Source organism: Phalacrocorax aristotelis, chromosome 1 (genome assembly GCF_949628215.1).
Source record: "Phalacrocorax aristotelis chromosome 1, bGulAri2.1, whole genome shotgun sequence".
Taxonomy (NCBI): domain Eukaryota; kingdom Metazoa; phylum Chordata; class Aves; order Suliformes; family Phalacrocoracidae; genus Phalacrocorax; species Phalacrocorax aristotelis.
In genome coordinates this window covers 126,276,868-126,292,414 of record NC_134276.1, presented here as the reverse complement: position 1 = coordinate 126,292,414, position 15,547 = coordinate 126,276,868, and the positions used below count along the sequence as shown (strand labels likewise).

At 42.4% G+C, this 15,547-nt stretch overlaps 1 protein-coding gene across 1 annotated transcript in view; it reads left to right on the top strand.

Annotated features, from left to right (window-relative positions):
• F5 (coagulation factor V) overlaps positions 1-6,619 on the top strand; it is a 35,454-nt gene extending 28,835 nt beyond the window's left edge. Inside the window, exons 20-25 of the mRNA XM_075105993.1 lie at positions 300-391; positions 1,754-1,909; positions 2,765-2,909; positions 3,066-3,214; positions 3,992-4,174; positions 4,944-6,619. Of these exons, the coding sequence (XP_074962094.1) occupies positions 300-391; positions 1,754-1,909; positions 2,765-2,909; positions 3,066-3,214; positions 3,992-4,174; positions 4,944-5,132 (914 nt within the window). The 3' untranslated portion in view covers positions 5,133-6,619. The remainder of the gene's footprint in view (positions 1-299; positions 392-1,753; positions 1,910-2,764; positions 2,910-3,065; positions 3,215-3,991; positions 4,175-4,943) is intronic.
• Positions 6,620-15,547: the final 8,928 nt, after the last annotated feature.

The following is a 15,547-nucleotide window of genomic DNA, read 5'->3' as shown; positions in this document are numbered from 1 at the left end:
CTAGACCCTGGTTCCAAATCAGCAGACAGTTACATAAAAGGCTGTTATTTTTGAAGTCATTCTGCCAGATATAGAACTTCGCAGGGTAACAACTGACTTTCAGTTGTTGACCATGTCCAAATTATCCTAGATTATGGTTTTGGAGTCTATTGGTTGGGTTTTTTCCCAAGACAGATTGGAAAACACCTGAAGCACTCAACATCAGTAGCTAGTTACAGACTCTTTTTTTTTTTTTTTTCTCCTTTTTTTTCCCCCAACACCCTCTTTAAAGTCTTGCTTTATTCATATTTTCTGTCTAGACTATTGGGAGCCTAAGTTAGCCAGATTAAACAATTCTGGAACGTACAATGCTTGGAGCACTACAATGAAAGAGCAACTCCCTTGGATCCAGGTATGGTTGGTTCAACATGTGCTTGACCGTCATTGAGCTTGGATATGGCCACACAATCCTGTGTTGTGATTTTCCTGCAACCTGTTTTAAAAGGTCAAGCTGTTCTTGTTTTTGTTCTTGCTGAGAAGACTGCTGGGGAAAACCAAAAAGGTGCAGCAAGCCTGATTGGTGGTACTATAAAATGTCCACCTCCCCTGGAGTAAGAGTCTCTACTGTTATTGAGACCCAGTGACTGGACAGTTACCCTCATAATTCAAACTGTAACTGTTTTGTAGGCAAATGGAGTCATTCTTTCCGTTACTTCTTTTTTTCTCTGTCTCTACCTAACAGTATATATTTTTCTCTGTATGTTTGGGTAATCATTTAAAGTGTAATACTCTCAAACACTGCTTCAGATAGTTTTGTGTGTGCTTGTTTTTGATGCTTCTATGTCTAACTTGGCATAGCACAGTGTGGTTTCACAGGGAAATTAAGCTTATAATTCTGGCTTCAAGCACTGTATCATTCAGTCTCCTCACTTCTTCCATCCCAATCAGTTTTGCACCAGATAGCCAATTTGCACCCAAATCTAGAGAAGATAGTAGGTTTCTTACAAATCTCGTGAAAATTGGCAGTTGGGAGAAAAGAAAGACTCAAACTAGTGCTGCAGTGTGAGTTCAACAAGTGGCTGTTATTTTTGGCTTGGTAACATTTGACAGGCTAGCAAGTTAGTGGAGGTGAAGTAGGAGGAGAAGGTTGAGGGATCTTATGTGGAACTGGAAATAATATTGGTAAGAAAAAGAATTTGATAGGGGACATGGTAGCAAGAAGTAGACATTACTACAGTAAATCATGGAGAGATGTGGAGGGCATATCCCAAAGAATGAGTTTCGCTGCTGATAGGCATTCACTGCTGACTTGATCTTACGTGTTAACTTTTTGGGTCTGGTATCAGCAGGAATGGTGACTTTTCAGCATGTCAGAATGTCACATGCCTTTTCTCAGCCTGGGTATCCAAAACTAGGTGCAGGTTATAAAAATGTGATCCTTGAATTTTTCTCTACTACTCCTACCTATCTACAAAATGAGGATAGCAGAGTTCTACCTAGCACGGAGACACAGATATTTTTGCAGTGTCTTTGTGGTGCTCTACTGAACACTGTAAAATGACCTCTGAACTTAAATGCACACACAAGTAAATACACAAAGGAAATGAGAGAGACAGCATTAATTTGGCCTCTGGTATCTGCTTGTATTGCTCCTGAGAGTCTTAGTGTTGTGGGTTTTAAAATGCGGGGCTCAGAGCTATTGCATAGATGCCAAAGAATGAAATGGATATTGCTGTGCATTATTGGCTTTATGAACACTGTTTGCTGTTCCTAGGTGGACTTTCAAAGACAAGTTCTGTTAACTGGGATACAGACGCAGGGAGCCAAGCAGTTTCTAAAGTCCATGTACATCCAGAAGTTCTTTATTCTTTACAGCAAAGACAAACGGAAGTGGAGCACCTTCAGAGGAGACAGCTCTCTACCACAAAAGGTCTGTACGTGCCATAGGGATTGTGACAACCTGTAGCATCATTGGATGATACAATGAGGTGACAGTTTTATCATAAGACATAGTGGAAAAAATTATGACCTTTAGAGACTTAATAATACAGCTTGAGGCCCCAAGGGGCATTTACCAATATAATAAAATTTAGACCAGAAGACAAATTGTAAGGTGAGGAACCTCTCAGTCTGGGGTTTAGATTGGTCCTGTGACCTTCACTGTGTAGAGTCTGGCTTTCTCACAAGCATCTCTCCCTACTTTTATTCCTAAGCCCATATCAGCTTCTTGAAGCAAGCAGGAAGCAGAACTAAAAATTTGGCCCTACCTCATTTGGGACTAGATCCTCCTTCCTCTCCCTCCTTTCCTGTTGTCACACAGGTGAATGTTAAACTGCCTGAATTGCCTGCAGAAGGCCTGTGTAATAAGTGTGGGCATAGCCTGCAAGAGGTTCATTTTACACCCAAGCTCTCCAGCCCTACCAATGACAGCTCCCTTCAGTTTACCCTGAGGTTTCTATGGTACAACTCCTAAAACAAAACCCTCTTTTTCCTTAGCTCTCCTTTTGCCTCCTTACTAATGTCTTCTTACAGACTTACATAATGCATAGAAATGGGTTGTTTATTTGAACTGAGGCCTTCAGGCACTTCCAAATATGCTATGATGGGTCCATGAAATACTTCCAAGTTGCCCTGTAGCATAGGGCACTCCATCACAGTGGATGGGGGATAATGATATAAAAAAGACTACTTTTGTACAAGAGCGGGTTTTCAGCATCCAAGCTTGTTGTTTGCATTAAATTAACTCTGTGTGGATATTTTTCTGTTTGTTTTTTTTTTTTAATAGATTTTTGAAGGTAATTCCGATGCCTATGGGGTAAAAGAGAATATCATTGATCCCCCTATTATTGCTAGGTATGTCAGAGTCTACCCAACAGAGGCCTACAACAGGCCTACTCTTCGCATGGAGTTCCTGGGCTGTGAAGTAGATGGTAAGAATGGTTTGTGTGCTGGTGCTTCATTTCTGGCAATTTTTTTACCTAATTATTGAATGGAGCTAAAATTGTGAGTGTTCTCAATTCCAACATTGTTGCTTAGGCTATGGCTACTTGGATGAAATGGAAGTAACGTGGTGCTTCTCTTAATAGGTTGCTCTTTGCCACTTGGAATGGAAAATGGAGAGATCAAGAATACCCAGATAAAAGCCTCATCTGTTAAGACATCCTGGCTTAACACATGGGACCCTTCACTTGCTCGTCTCAATCAGAAAGGAAAGGTGAATGCCTGGCGAGCCAAGGTAACAAGTGAAAAATAGGGATGACAGCCAGACAGCTACCATTAATAAATTTGTGCTGCCTGTGTGCTCATGCGCTTCCTGCATGCTGTGTCCAGTGCCAGGCATAATAGGGTTACTTCACAGCATTTTAGCCATCCTTTGGGAAGAAGCCCATTGAACTCTTCAAGTAGAAAACTTGTTGAACTCCTGGCAACATCAGTGAAATCATACTTTGAGAGATGGATGGTGTCATCTGGGCCAGAGCCTGCAGCACTTCCCTGCAGAAATAGCCCTTTTAATTTCAGGAGGTGAATACCAGTTGAATATTTGGCTCCAAGTGGTTAAGGAAATCCTTTCTGGGATTGTTTGTAGGCAGTACTGCTTAGTGGATGATGGGGCTTGATGACCTTCATCAGGCATGTGAGCTTCTGTGTCTTCAAAATGGAGCTACATTTCTTTACAAAGCACCTTGAGATTTGCTGGAAGCAACTGTTTTATATAAGCCTTTGGCATTAATTTTAATAGTTGGACATAAATTTGTGTTATTTTTCACTATGTATTGGAAATTAATATGGAAATCTTAAGACACCAAATACACCATCTGCAGTGAAGGTGTTAATTGCAGGGATCACCAAGAATGCTTGTGACTTTTGCCTCAGCTTTACTCTTCTGCACTTCTTTGATACAGTTTTGGTGCATTTTGATGTAGTTTTAACTATCTTTGAAGAGGATTTTTTACCTAAGTAAATAAGGACATAGGCATGTTTGCTAATAGACCACCCTTTTTATCAATTGTAGTTGAACAACAACCAACAATGGCTACAAATTGATCTCCTCACAATTAAGAAGATAACAGCTATTGCCACCCAGGGGGTCAAGTCCATGTCGTCTGAAAACTTTGTGAAAACCTATGTTATCCTATATAGCGACCAAGGCTCGGAGTGGAATTCCTATACAGATGGTTCAAGCTCAATGGCAAAGGTATCATCCTCAGCTCAGACAATTTTATCATGGCTTGGTTTTAGATGCTGAGCACACTCAAGGCCAAAAGGCAAAATACCCAGCCAAAGAGATATTCTCACAGGATTTTAAAATGCTAGAGAGCTGGCGTTACTACTACAGATAATGTCATAATATCCATCTGATTTGGATCATACTAATTAACAGTAATAAAAGGAAGGAACTCAAGATCTGTAGAGAACACAGTCAACACTGTGGTAAAAGGAGCTGACACTATTTGTAAAGGAGGACATGTAATTTGAATGAACAATGGATTTCCCAAGGCCTCTTTTCAGCTTTTTTTTTCTGCCTTGATTTTATAGTGAAATTAATGTTAGTGAGCAGTTTTGCTGTAACAGAGTTGGAGAGCTCCAAATACCCACAGAGTGGACACAGTACTTTATATTGTTGCCTATATCACCTTACACCAACCTAATCCGCAAGGGCTACTAGCAGAGGAAAATAACAGAAGTTTCTTTTCCTTCAGTCCATCCAAATTGGCATGGCAAATTTCATGGTGTGGATGGAGACAGAGGCTATTTAATTCATTCAGACTCAGATGTTGCTGGCCTGGACTAGCTTTGACCCAGCGTTTTAGGAAGAGACTGGATGTGATCACATATAAAATCAGAAATAAGCCAGTCCATCTACCGTGGATGGCTAATGCAACATCTTAGAACAATTTTAAGAAGAAAAAGCAGGTTTTTCTGAAGGCTGCCTTTTAACTAATTGTGTGTTTGTGTATTTGCAGGTTTTCTTGGGTAATGAAAACAACAATGGGCACGTCAAGCATTTCTTTAATCCACCCATCCTGTCCAGGTTTATCCGCATTGTTCCAAGAACATGGTATCATGGTATTGCCCTTCGGGTAGAACTCTATGGCTGTGATTTTGGTGGGGGTCTGGCTGTGGAAAGGACTGACAAGTCTGGGAGGTCTTAACCTTTCAGCAATCATCATACAGAACAAAAAAAATTTTTAAGAACCCTTGAAACAGTCATACTTAGCAGTTTGGATGTGTGCTTCCTCAAAGGACCTTAATGTTTTGCCATCAAGAATTGAGAGAGATTTCTCTGCCAGATGTTTCGTTCCTACAAATATACACTTTAGAAAAGAGCTTCTTTTCTCTGGGAAGAAATAGCAGTCCCTTCTGATTTGTATATCGCTTCTTCATTCTAATCAGTACTCTGTCTTACTTAATTTTAAGTTCTAAATCCCTGGGGCTGGAGACTCTGGCCTTAATGCTGAGCACTGATTATCTCCACTTGGTAATGCTTCTGCAGCACAGAGGACGAATAGAGAGGTACAGGTGGATGTTCTCCATACACAGGGCTGAGGGGGAAAACCAATGCAGATATGAAGCTGTGGTGCTGCATTCCAGCAATGCCTTGGTAAGAAGTGATTGTAGGGATGGCCTCACCTCCACATGTCTTTAGTCTACACTGTGACAAAGGTAGAATGCATCCCAGCATTGAGATGTATGCAACCTCTGCCTGGAGAATATGGGTTCACATTATCGATTTGGTTCTTACACACCCAGCTCACCTGGAATGCTGTGGATTCCGCATAACAATTCATCTTCAGTACTCTGGCAAGGGGAGGGAGGGTCAGCAGTACCTTTCTTTCCCAGAAATGAGGAGGGAAGTAATTTAACCCGGATTATGGTAGATCATGGAATAGCAACAGTAGAACCAAAGAGAGAATCCAGAACTCCTGGCATTCAGTCCCATACAAACTTTTAGACCATGGGGAAGGGAAGCTCCCTCGAATAGGAAGGCATTAAGAACCATAGCTGTTCAGTGAGAATACCACCTGCTGGTGGCAGAGGAGGGTTAGAGGAAACTGGGTAACAGAAACATCTGCATCTTCTCTACCATTTAGCCCCAAGAGTGTTTTCATTAATGGAACTACTCTTGTGCATAGATCATAATGGATTTTTTCCCCAGGATGAATACATCTAGTGAAAATATATACATAGTCCATGAACTCATTATTCCAGCAGTCTTTTAACTAAGCTTTCTGTAGTGTCTTTGGTTTCTGTCCTGTAAATTGTTTCATTGCAGAACATCCACATATCATACTAGGTACCCTTCAGCAGCCTGGATTTTTCAAAGCAGTTTGTCTTTGAACCTTGTATGGTGTTATCCAAGTTATTTCAGTAGATTTTCAATTCTTGTCTCTTACAGACCATGCATTTTAAAATGAAGGTATAGAACTGGAATGAAAAAAAGTACAAATACTGAACAGATATTTTCTTTTGTGGGTTTTTTTTACTATGTCACAAACTTGTCATTTTTACTGGAAAATAAAGATAATATTATAGCATGAAAAACATCAACATTTTATTTTGTATATTTGCCTTGACAGTAGTACCTCTTTGGCAATAATTAGTGAAATTTTGCATCATTAAAATAAAATTTTCAGCTTGATGGGGAATTTTCAGTGCTAAGTTTCAAATGGTGAAACTGGATGAATAATTGCTTCATCTTGAACATAATTTTCTTAATATTTTGTAATGGTGCTTTATTTTTGTTTGACACAGCCATGAAATTGCAATACAAGCCATATTGACTAAAAAGAAGAAAAAAAGTAAACTTCGGAGTCAGGTTTTACCCTAGAAAACAGATAATAAATGCTCGCTAACTGCAGCAGAATCACAATTTTGTGCAATAAGTGCTAAACAATTTGTTTAAGGAGGCCATGATCTTAAAGCTTCTACATAAGTAATTACATAGAATCATATAAATATATACAAAAAGATAATAAACTGAAGTTAGACAACTGAGATATTGATTGCAGGAGCATGACTCAATGCATATGCATTGATTTTACAAGTTGGAGATTCTGCCTCTACTTGCTAATGGATAGGACTTTGGGCAGTGGTCCTGGTTGTGTCCCCTCCCCAACCTCTCATGGCTGGGGCAGAGTGGGAAAAAGAAAAGGCCTGATGCTGTGCAAACACTCTTCAGTAAAGCTAAAATATTGATGTATTGTCAACACCACTTCAGTCACAAATCCAAAACACAGCATCCTAGGGGCTGCTATGATGAAAATGGATTCTCTAATACTGGTGTTCCAGTATACCCAGTACAAGAACCGCAGCAGTGCCTGGGCCCTATGCCAGCCTAGGCACGTGGCCAGTGCTGTTAACAAAATGTTCCCTGGCATAGCAGAGTAAGATGATAAGTGCTACAACAAATACTGGAAGTCCAAAACAGCCACTAACAAGCAGCAGACTCTAACATACCGTAAGGCAAGCAAGCAGAGGACCCTGCCAATTAACAGCTGTAAATTCCACCTATCACGCTTTGATCAGGTGTTGTTATATCTAAGTCCTTTTGCCCCACATTGAGCACCAAAAAGGACTGTGGTGTGTTGACCCTAGCTGGCAGCTCAGCCCCCATTCAGTCAGTCGCTTGCTCGCTCCCCCCTAGGTGGCTGAGGGAGAGAACTGGAAGGTCAAAACCAAGAAAAACTTGGGTTGATATAAAGGCAGTTTAATAAGTGAAGCAAAGCTGCATGTGCAAGCAAAGCAAGGTAAGGAATTTATTCACCACTTCTCATCAGCCCACAGGGGTTCAGCCAATTCCTGGCAAGCAGGGCCTTGGCACATACAAGGGTCACTTGGAAAGACAAGCACCATAATTCTGAACATCCCCCCTTCCTCTTCCCCTGTTCTCCCAGCTTTTGCTGCTGAGCCCAATGTTGTATGGTATGGGATATCCCTTTGGTCAGCTCTCTCAGCTGTGTCCCCTCTCAAACTCCTATGCACAATTAGCCTGCTCGCTGGCTGGGCAAGGTGGGAAAAAGAAAAGGCCTTGGCGCTGTGCAAACACTGTTCAGCAATAGCTAAAACATCGGTGCGTTATCAAGATTTTTTCAGTCAGCAATCCAAAGCACAGCACTATACAGGCTGCTATGAAGAAAACAAACTCCATCCCAGCCAGACCAAGTACACAAAGTGTTTCCAAATGCAAATGGGGGGTCAAATTCCTGGTCCGTGTTTACAGCAAAGATGTGAAAACACATCTGTACCGGATCTGCCAAACGGAAGGTAAGCTATATTTAGTGACCCTGTAGATGATTGGGAAACCAAGAGCTTTTATCAATTTCATGAAGCAACCAGCTTAGTCTGAATCTGCTAAGGCTTTTGGAAACTTGTAGTTAAAACGGTCAGTCTTGTACCACCTTTATATACACTATGAAATTAAATCCTCTCTATGCTGAAGTTATTTGTAAAATACACAAGGGGAGCAGGAGTTCCTGCAGTTCTCTCAAACTAAAGAATAAAGATGCGTATCACAGCATGAAGGTTAGCAAACAAGCTCTTTCAGACTGAGGGAGAAATGTGGTGCCAGAGTTCAGAGTGTTCACATCTGACCAATAATTTCTTCACTCACAAATCTAGGTGAGTGCCTTCACACTGGCCTTTTGATCCAAAGGTCCAAAGTTAACTGCTTTTAGCCTCAAACAGCATTATAATGGAGTTGCTGCCCTCTAATGTTCATTCCAGCTTCTAGGAGGCCGCGGCGTGCCCAGAGCTGACCATCTGCAGATGACAATAGCGTAGGGATGGCTGTGCACAAAGTCCCATGCGTTTCTCATTAGCTGCTACTAGGCATTGCCTTTTGCTTTCCAGAGGTGGTGGCTGTACCCCTTCGAGCAGAAGCTGTGAAACTGGTCGTGTCTGGAAGTGAGGTGGAAGTACGTGTGAAGACAGATGAGCAGCTCTAAAGTAGCTACTGACAGCCACACCACGGTAGTTTCATCAGACCCTGACGCATTAGCCCAGTATTCAGACAGGTTGGTACGGAGTGCCCTGTAAAGCCTAAAGTGGATTCAGGCAGGCTTATATGAATCGGTAGGCACACCGCTTGCATGTAGAGTAGATGTAACCTCCGTTTTTGCCGGTTTGTCCGCTGGCAGTTCTGACCATAATGCCTGTACTGCAGAGGTAGATGGACTGAAGCTGAGCCAGCTCACCTTCACCAAGTTTTCCAGGAGTTTGCAAACTGGGTGGTTCCCCTCCACACCACTGGCATAGCAAAGCATAATGGAGACATAAAGCTGTATATTACCCATGATTTAAAGTCAATGCAGATCATGTTTCTGTGTTCACTCTCTCAGACATCTCCTGAGCTGTGCATCAAAAAAGATGCAAATGTGAATCTGGGCTTTGGGGCTCTTTACGTATTAGAGACATCGATAAGCATGCGTGGCAAAAGTATGGCCAGGAGAAGTCGACAGGAAAAGGGTCAAGTGGGAATCTGGTAAGGGCTCCAGACAAATATTCAGCCTTTTGAGCACCCTCCAGCACCCCCTGAAATGGCCATGAACACAGTGAGTTGATCAGGATTTTATGACTCTGCTAAGGGGCAAAAAGAGGGCTTGTAACCTCACAAGGACTCATGCTCAGGAGGTATCTTTCATGACAGGAAAGATCTTTGGGACATGTACCCAAAGGAGGAAGGTAATAGCTGTTCCCATGCTAGGGAAGATTGTTTACTAACTATTTAGTACCATACTAAATATGGTACTATTTAGTACCATAGAAATGAAATGCGGCCCTGTCCTGGGGTGACCAACTGCCATTTTGTGAGTCAGCCATTCCACTTAATAAGCATTGAATATTCCTCTTCTTACTCTCACTCCTATACTTTGTTTTGTTATGTTTATTCACGCTAGCTGTACATCATAAGCAGTTTATCCACCTACACTTTCCTATCATTGCTCTGCCCCATTCTCCATTTACTTGTTACACCCAGTACTTGCATCATTCTTTAATTATGATAATCTCTTCCAGGTAGGGACTCCATCCTCTTGACTGTACAGCACTCTCCAAAACAGGCCATGGGATCATTCTCAAGGTTCCTGGGCACATCTGTAACACCATTCCTAATGGGAGCAATACTACGTTAAGCCCACTGTGACCTAGATACTTCTAAAAGCACCAACTAATCCAAATCGACCTATGTGCTTCTACATTTAATAGAAGTAGGGGATATGATTCTTCTAAGCCTACTTGTTCCACTGCTTGCTTTTCTTTGCAATGCCTGCTACCGTACTCTCTTTTAGCACTTCCCATGAAAATTTGTCCACCAGTGTCTCCATTTGTAGCAGGCTTAAGTGACTTTTCCATTTTTTTCCCATGTAGCTGACTGCAAAATATTTTTTAAATGTTATGTACGTAATGGGAATGTATAGTGCTGTACAACATGGTCCATCTTAGACCAAGAGTTAATCTGATATCCTGTGGCAAGTGATTTCACAAATTCAGCCATAAATGCCTCATTTCCAATAGCTGTGTGCTTCAGCCTGCATTGTGTCAAATGCAGAGCCTGCTACTGTGTGTGGAGGATAAGGGAAGTTCTCTGCCAGAGGCTTTCTAATAGCAACCTGCCTCCTAATGACTCCTATACTTTGGAGAGATGCCTGCTGTTCATCCGAAGGCTTCTGCAGGTCTTGATAGCTTGGATTTTACAATAGCTTCTCTATCAGCTGTGTTCCAGTAAACTGCAGTGCTGCCTCTTCCCCCGCGCCATGCACAGCTTTCAGGGCATACTTGGGTTACCAGCCTTGTTGAACGCAAGATCTAGCACATATAGAACTAGAGGCGATGAAGGCAGCGCTGGAGGAGATACATAGTGGAATGTGTGGACATCAAGGCATGAACTACAGGTAAAAAGCAGTGAAGTTTCCGAAAAATGAAAACTAAGATGAATTTGTGTTGAACTAGAATACCAAAAATACCTTGGATTTCCAGATTGTGTATAATAAACTAGAAGCAGAAGATAGGCACCGTCCATGCCACAAAGAGCTGTTGCGTTCTTTTAGCAAGGGACCTTTTCTTACAAGTCAAGGGCAATTGATCAGATTATAGAGATATATTTATGAAGATGACTGCTGACCCTCCCTTCAATTCTCTAAAATACAAAATTACAATGTAGCCCTGAGAGTTTTCTTGCTCTCAGAAAGCCAGAATGACTCCAGAATGGCTCAAAAAAAGCTGTGGCACTCAAAGAATTTCCTAGCAGAATTTATGCATATTTATTTTTTGAAGAGGGGAAGAAATTTTAAAGGAATTAAGAAGAAGGGATCAGAAAGTTGAGTCAATTCTGTTGTATTTTTAACACTTTTTTAAAAATAGTAATTTACTATTTGAGGTCCTGGTATGGGAAAACACTGTATTCTTTCCTCCAGTGAAATTACTTTGTTCCGTTGTCTTTGATGCCTGGGAAACACATGCTCTGTGCTTGCGGGACAGGGCTATGGTCTTGAATTTGGGTTCATGGTTACTCAATATGTGACATCTTGAAAGTCTGGAGAACAAACAAACCCTAGGAGAACAGGAAGTAACAGAAATGAAGGCATACTATCTGAATAAAGTAATCAATGCCAGAGCTTCTAAGTTAACCCTTCACGGCTGCGTAATATTTGTAAGTCTCCTGTTCAGAGCCCCCAGATTATTAAAGGATCAGTCAGAGGGGGAACTAGATGACACAGACCTTTAAGGTTTTATCCATTCTTCTGTTCTTACAGATAACTGCAATCTATAGGCTTTTTTCTAAACTAATCATGCTTAATTTCAGAAATAATTTGGCTTTTTTTGTTCTCCCTGCTCCTGTTGTATTTCAACATACGTACTAGTTAATAGAGTCGACTTACCCAAATTAATTACAACAGCCAAATTCAAAAAACCCAAAGTAATCAGTTGCTGCCTTTTCTCACATTTATGTACCTTTGTTCTTTCCATGCTCAGCAAAAGGCAAATCTGTTTCATTCCCTCCTTCTGGAGAATTTCTGAGGTATTTGGACCATCTGAGAGCTCTCACATACTGACAGAGCACTCTGAGTGCAGGAACTTTTTAACTTACAGAAGCTTTTCTCCAAACAACTTGGCAAGACTTCAGGAGAACTTTTCTTGCATGTATATTTTATAAATTCCTTCACAATAAACTGTAGGCCAGAACTGGTTAACAATACTCCCCTCCCCTCTGGTACATTTTTGGGTGAAACATATCAGAGATTATGGTGTGGATAAAAGGTGACCTTAAAATGTTGTTGACTCTGAGACTGAAGTGTGCATTTAGATGAGTTGCTTGGATCTCATGCTGAATCAAGCATCCTCTAGGGGTGACTCCACCCTAGATTCAGACAAAAAGGGGTTCTTAGTCATTAGCTGTAAGGAAAGCAGCAACAGTGCCCTGCTGAGGGTTGGTGTGATCCTTTTGTTCCAAAGTGCCAGCAACAATTTCTGAGGTTGATCTGAAAATCTGAAGAGTTCTGGCCAAGTACTGACAGACATTAAGCTTCCCTTGTGCAACAGAGGAGGAAGAAAACACAGCCGGCATGTCCCCTGGCCAGCAAGAGAGCCTTCTAGTGTGTAACAGGTACCACAACCCTGAGTCGTATGAAGGTGAGGCTTCTGATAAAGAGGCTTAAGGAAACTCGTACACTCTGAAGGCAGTTCTGAGTGGTCAAGTAACCCAGCACAGAAGGGTTTTGTCCAGTACTGCTACATGAGGTATGGTGTTGTATAAAATGCTATTCACTGGGGTATGTTCAGGAGAGGTACAAGCCAGAGTTGTGTCTGTAAAGGGCAGCAGTCACACAGTCCGTCCATGCTGCAACTATCGCTCATCAGTTCAGGTCACACATGTGCAGGTGGTGCCTCTCTGGCAGACTTGTACTGCCTGTTAAGGTCTTGAAAGATTTTATAATTATTTTTGCATAATATTATTTATGTGGAAGTGCTCAGGATATGAGCAATCACTCAAATTGGTCAAATCTTTATAGTAAGAGAATGATCTTCTCTGGAAAATGGTTTTGTCCTGTGTGGAATGTAGTAATTTTCAAAACACTCTTCACATCACCTGTCTGGGAAGCTAGAAATGAACAAACATGTAGCTTTGGGATGAAGCCAATCATTGGTTAGCATTAATGCAAATCATAAGGTTATTTTGGTTTTGGAATTTAAAAAAAATTACAGTCAAAGGGTAGAAATTCTTCCTGTATTCCTATTTATTTCTTTTTAAACGTCCTATTACTCCTTTTTTCCACTGAAAAAGTGTGTGCTACTTGAGAGAGGTAGAAAGCAGGTAAGGTTAAGGGAAGAAAGCATGAGAAACCCTACTTTTCACAGCTTATGTCTTCCATCTCAGAGAAAAACATTTTTTTGAGGTTTTTCTTTACTATCAAACACCCTTAACTTTACCTTACTTTTTCTAGTAGAGTGGCCAGATGGAGAGAGAAAATGGGGAGGAAGGCTAGGGAAGGAAAAATAGAAGTCAAAATTCAGGGAATAAATTTTATCTTGTTTCCAAAGGCTGAAAATATTCCATGAAAACAAAATAAGGTGAGTTCTTCTGAGAGCAAAAGAAACCCTGAGAAAACCTGGAGTACTTGAACCAAAACACTGCAGGTTCTTTTTCTTATGCAGCTTTTGGAGAAGAAATCTAGGTTGACTGACTTGACTGTGTATCACTTCAAGGAAATGGGTTGAACTGACATAAGTCCTTCTACCCCAGCCAATCCTCTCAAAACACCAGTGACACAACTCTAGGGGTTGCTGTTTTGGAAAGAACCAAGGCCACCCATCAGATCCTGTGAGCAGCCTGGAAGCTGTGGGAACTGCTTCCCCTAGGCAGGGCGCACCATGGAAACTCCAAGGTTTTCCTCTTTCCTCACTTGATGCTCAGCATCAAGCAATGACCCAGATCGGTATGAAGATGCGCTACACCTCACTCTAGCAGGCCATATCCTTTTATTGCCTGCTACTGAGCCACAGGCCAGCAGAACAGAGGGGCTGCTAAGAGCTAAGTGAGAGGAAACTCTGCATTTCTGCTCACCTCCCCATGGCAACTTGTTTATCAGTCGTCATTTTGGCTCATTTCACTCTAACCGTGCTGTTTTAAGAGATCAGCAGTTCCTTGCAAATGGGTGAGATGGATGCCAGTATTAACGGGAGCTGACCCTTTCTATGTAGAGTTTTGCTTCAAACTAAAGTGTGGTGAAATTACAATTGTCATCTTTTTTCCTTCTTTTTTTCTAATAAGCCTACAAACAAAAGTGAACATGGAGATGCTGCGGTGCCATGGCCTGAGAACAACCAAAAAGGAATTTTTCCAGAAAGGAGCAAACCACTGATGCCAGATGATAGAGGACCAAAATGTTTAGCTGCATTTTAAAGAGAGATGAGTATCCTTATGGCCCCAAAACCTTTTGTAGCTATGCTTATTCAGCTATGATGATGGAGATAGTAATAAAATTCTGTGGTTTAGGGAATCTATTCTGGGGCTGAGAACAACCTCTCTTGCCCACCCAACCGTGTCTAGCCAGATGCCTTCTGAGGGCTTTTATTTCACTTCCTCGAGCACTGACCCCATCGAGGAGGCAGGCGCAATGGCAAAGGTGGGAGGCCTGACCCCTAGTGCCATCAGCCAGTGTGGAGAACAGGCTGTAGGTATCAAGTAGGAAGCTGTAGCAGTAGCAGCAACGTGGTGGAGCACAGGGAAAGGCAAAGCCGGTAGGTAGAAAGACAACGTGGGGTAGATTAAGTAGCAGAACAGCAAATAATTTAGAGGACTGGTGGAAGTTTTAACGATAGTAGTCCTGGGCTAAGCTTTAGATAATTACTTTGAATGTAATAGTCTCATTTTCTCCTCGTCTAATATTTCTTCTGGCTGGACAACAAGGTGCAGCTTTTAGCAAACAACAGAAGTTTTTCCAGCGCTTACCTTGCTAAAGGGAAGAAAGTGGCAGAGGTCAGCAGCTGAACGCATTTGGGCCAGGAAAGAAAGAGCAAGCACAGCACGGCAGGTAAAGGGTCTCGTCATCGAGATTGTTTTCACCAAAGGCTTGCACCTGCCGCTCGGCGGAAGGGGTAGATGGGGAATTCTGGCAGGAGAGCAGCCTGTGGGGGGAAGCTCAGCAGTGACTGGAGCTCTGCCAGGCTGCGTTCTGTTTTCCTTCTGCCCGTACACAAGAGGGGTGCCCACCTTGCTCCCCGCCATCCCTTTTGAAACTGTATCATAACGCATAAAACAAGTGGTCCCTTCCCTTGCGGGCTCCCCCCCGCTTACGCCGTTCAGATAAGGGAGGCAGCGCTCAAACTCAAGGGCGGGCCCCGTTTCCACGTGTCACTCACACGCCCGTGACACCGAGTGCGAGGGGATGGGGGGGACCCCGGTGACCCCCCCACAGCCCACGTGCCCGCCGCTGCACGCGTGCTCCTCTCACGCCGCAGCCCTTCTCATCCCGCCGCTCCCCATTGGCCGGTCTTGCCGCAGGAGGCGGCCGCGCCCAATCAGAAGGCAGCGCGCAGCCCCGCCTCCCGTGCTCCGGCGAATGGACTTTAA